General features: G+C 36.2%; 1 protein-coding gene across 2 annotated transcripts; it reads right to left on the reverse strand.

The window, feature by feature from the left end:
- Nucleotides 1-955: 955 nt before the first annotated feature.
- LOC117402331 (uncharacterized) lies at nucleotides 956-3,120 on the reverse strand. Of its 2 annotated transcripts, none has more exons than XM_034003369.3 (3): nucleotides 2,233-3,120; nucleotides 1,866-1,955; nucleotides 956-1,293 (listed from the first exon to the last, which is right to left on the reverse strand). In XM_034003369.3, exons 1-3 carry the CDS (start codon nucleotides 2,594-2,596, stop codon nucleotides 1,250-1,252), a joined length of 498 nt encoding a protein of 165 aa, XP_033859260.3. In that variant the 5' UTR covers nucleotides 2,597-3,120; the 3' UTR covers nucleotides 956-1,249. The 2 variants fall into 2 exon arrangements, with proteins under 2 accessions (XP_033859260.3, XP_033859261.1); XM_034003370.3 differs by having other exon boundaries at nucleotides 956-1,331.
- Between the last annotated feature and the right edge of the window lie 417 nt (nucleotides 3,121-3,537).

The following is a 3,537-nucleotide window of genomic DNA, read 5'->3' on the forward strand; positions in this document are numbered from 1 at the left end:
CATATCCCTATTACTGCTACACAACACTACCATTGCGACTATTTCAACAGGAAAGGGTGGCATTCCATCATTTTACAAGCAGTGGTAGATGGCAAGGGACACTTTTGGGACTTGAATGTAGGTTTCCCAGGCCGTGTTCATGATGCAAGAGTACTAAACAATTCTACTCTTTGGACATTAGCATCCAGCAACCGCCTGTTCCCCAACATCACAAGGAACATATCTGGATGTGATGTGGGCTACTACATTCTTGGCGATCCTGCATACCCTCTCCAGAGGTGGCTGATGAAACCTTTCTTAGACACAGGCAGGCTAAGTGGGCAACAGAGGCAGTATAATTACAGGGTCAGCAGAGCAAGATCTGTTGTTGAGAACGCATGTGGGAGGTTGAAGGGCAGATGGCGGTGTCTACTGAAAAGAAACGACTGTGACGTTAACTTAGTAAAGAGAATGGTTTTGACATGTTGCGTGCTTCACAACATTTGTGAAAAACATGGGGAATACTACAGTGACGACTGGGCAGCCACACTGGAATTAGCATGTGTCACCAGAGAGAGGGGTGAATGAAGGGGCTGCTGTACGTGAAGCTCTTGTTGAGTATTTTAGTGCTGACATGTGCAATACTGATTAAAAAGAAAGATTGGGCTGCCACCCTGGAATTAACACAAACTGTACATGTAGTTTAGGGATGACATGTGAAATACTGATCTGTATTTTGTTATCTTTTCTGAACTGTTTAATGTTGCAAGAAAGAATAAACATTCACAAATTGGTTTAACAGAAATATCTTTATTTGTTGTGTTTACATCAAATATAATTTATATAAACCATTTCTACTGTATACTTAAACTATACATTAATAATGTATTAACGCAAAACATATGCAGAATTTAACTTTATATAACATTTAGAGAATATTAACATAAAAACATAAATGTTAATATTCTGTAAATGTTATATAAAGTTAAATTCTGCATATGTTTTGTGTTTATACATTATTAATGTATACAGTTTAAGTTCATACAATTAACTGTTCATTATTAATCTACAGTAATATCTTTGGCATTTTTTGTTAGCAAAGCCTCTCCAATTCTTCCCAACACAGATATTAGCTGTGTGTTCGATGTCGTGGATGCTTCCCTTTCCCCTTCCCTTTGCTCCCGGTCCAACGCCATTTGCCTCTCACGAAAGTCACGTTCAGCCTGCATTTGCACTTGCATGAAGTCCATGTACTTTGTATCAGACTCTTTCATGGCCTTAACCAATTCAAGTACTGGAGTAGGTGCATCAACCCTTTTACGGTTTTTCCATGAAAGAAATGAAAACACAAACTAAACAAATTAGTACGGTTGGTTTACCTGCCACAGACCGTGAAATAGTTTATTTTCTAAAGTTGCTTAAAATTAAACATGAAATAACCCCCTATAAAAATGTACCATGGTACTTGTACCAATGGATTTTGGAACAGGGTATGATGGCATGAGTGTGAAAATACAATGGTATTGTATAATATATGTAGGCCTATATATCCTATCTATACCATCAATGTACAATGACCTATTATGGTACTATAATGCAGTACAAACATCATAATACAATAGTATATAGCTACACTATACCATGGTACTAGAAATAGTAGTACAAAGTAACATCGTTCAAAGAGAAAAAAGGACCACTACATCCTGATAGTTACTCCACTTGACGTGGAGATAAAAAAAAAAAAAAAATTAATCAAAAATGAAACAAAGAGGTATTGATTTTACTTTTAAGTGATTTGTTTTTAGTGGAGAGTACTTTATCCTAGAAAGAAATCAAGGCAACACAACAAAATGTAGAAAGGATGTTTTTAAAACTATTAGGCTTACCAGTTGTTGTCCTGTGTAGTGTGCCAGCGGAGGAGGGCGTTTCAGTCCAGTTGGAGCTGCTGTCGAGTTCATCTTCTTGCACTACATCCTCTATAAAAAAAAAAAAAATGCATAAAAGTTGAACTAGTATATCAAAATACAAGCAAGTCTGCTTTCTGATTAATGTATTACTTGCAATTGCTAAGGTTTTGTATCTCCTAAACTTTACTGTACTGTTACGTAAATTGCATCTACAACAAAATAGCACTATTACAATAACTATTACAATAACATAACATGTAAACAGTAGTGATTTTTATACTCTAATAACATTTTTTATTACTTTTTTGGGAAATGTTTTCTGAATACTATTAAATATATAAAATACCTTCTTCAGCTGGTGGATCCACCATTGCTTCCATTATCTCTGTGGCAGAATTGACAAAGCCAGCGCCAAGTGTTGCAGGTCGATGTCCTAATACAGAGTCCATAATGTCGTAATATTTGCTTTTTTTACGATCGGCTCCACTTTTGTTGTTATGCTCTTTTATTTTCTTATACTCTTGTTTTAGTTTCTTAATTTTCTCCCGACACTGCTTAAGACTCCGGTTATATCCCAATTCCTTCAGGTCTACCTCAAGTTTGGCATAAATTTTTTCGTTTCGTACACTAGACGCAAGTTCTCCCTGGACACTTCTTTCACACCAGAGAGTTACCAGTGCTTGTACTTCATCGGCATCCCAGGCTTGCATTTTCCGTCCTTCAAAATCATTGGAGTCATCTTGTAACGGTTTTTCTTCGCTTCTTCTTCGAACGCTGGTTGATGATGAAAACAAACGTAATGACACAGGTCGTAATCCCCACCCACAGCCTGCTTCGGCCCCGAGCCAGATTCAGATATGGTGCAGGGCTGGAGTTTCACGGCTTGGTTCCGGCTCGGCTCGGTTATTTGCTAGTGTAAACACATCCGTACCGTGAGGGCGTGGAGCCCTCAAGGTACGGGTGTGCTAGTGTGAACGGGGTATTTGTTTATTTTATTACTGTTTAAGGCACTGTCACTTTAAGAAACTGGGTTACAAACTTGTAAACTTGTTTACCTGTACTGGGAGTGTTTAAAAAGAGACATTCTGATTGGACAATTTTGTTTGGGTGTACTTCGAAAAGATTGATTGTTGCTAGTGTGAATTTGATATCCTGTTTTATGGTTTTTACTTTTGTTTTTAAAACAAAAGTCTTTTCTCTACACTATCAGTCCCAGTAGGGCCCTATTCTACAGTAAAAGGAACTTTACTGCTCTCAAATTGTCTAATTTTGAGGAACACTACAAATAACACCCAGTGTTCCAAGGCCCAGCTGTTAAAAATGATCTTCTATGACAATGCAATGTAGTAAGGAGCAATGGTAACACTTTTATGAGCCACATTTTAGAATTGCACTAGCCACCATCTCAGTAACTTTATGAAAGTATCAGGACAAGTATGCATTTTTTGTAATACAATGGTATTATAATGCCAATATTTTCTTTAAGAAAACCAAACCCCCAAAAAGCAAAGAATTTGTTTACATTCTTTTCTACTTTACCTTTTTTGTAATATATTAGCCAACAGGAAGATATATATACTACATACATATATATATATATATATATATATATATATATATATATATATATATATATATATATATATATAAT

This window comes from Acipenser ruthenus, chromosome 5 (genome assembly GCF_902713425.1).
Source record: "Acipenser ruthenus chromosome 5, fAciRut3.2 maternal haplotype, whole genome shotgun sequence".
Classification (NCBI taxonomy): Eukaryota; Metazoa; Chordata; class Actinopteri; order Acipenseriformes; family Acipenseridae; genus Acipenser; species Acipenser ruthenus.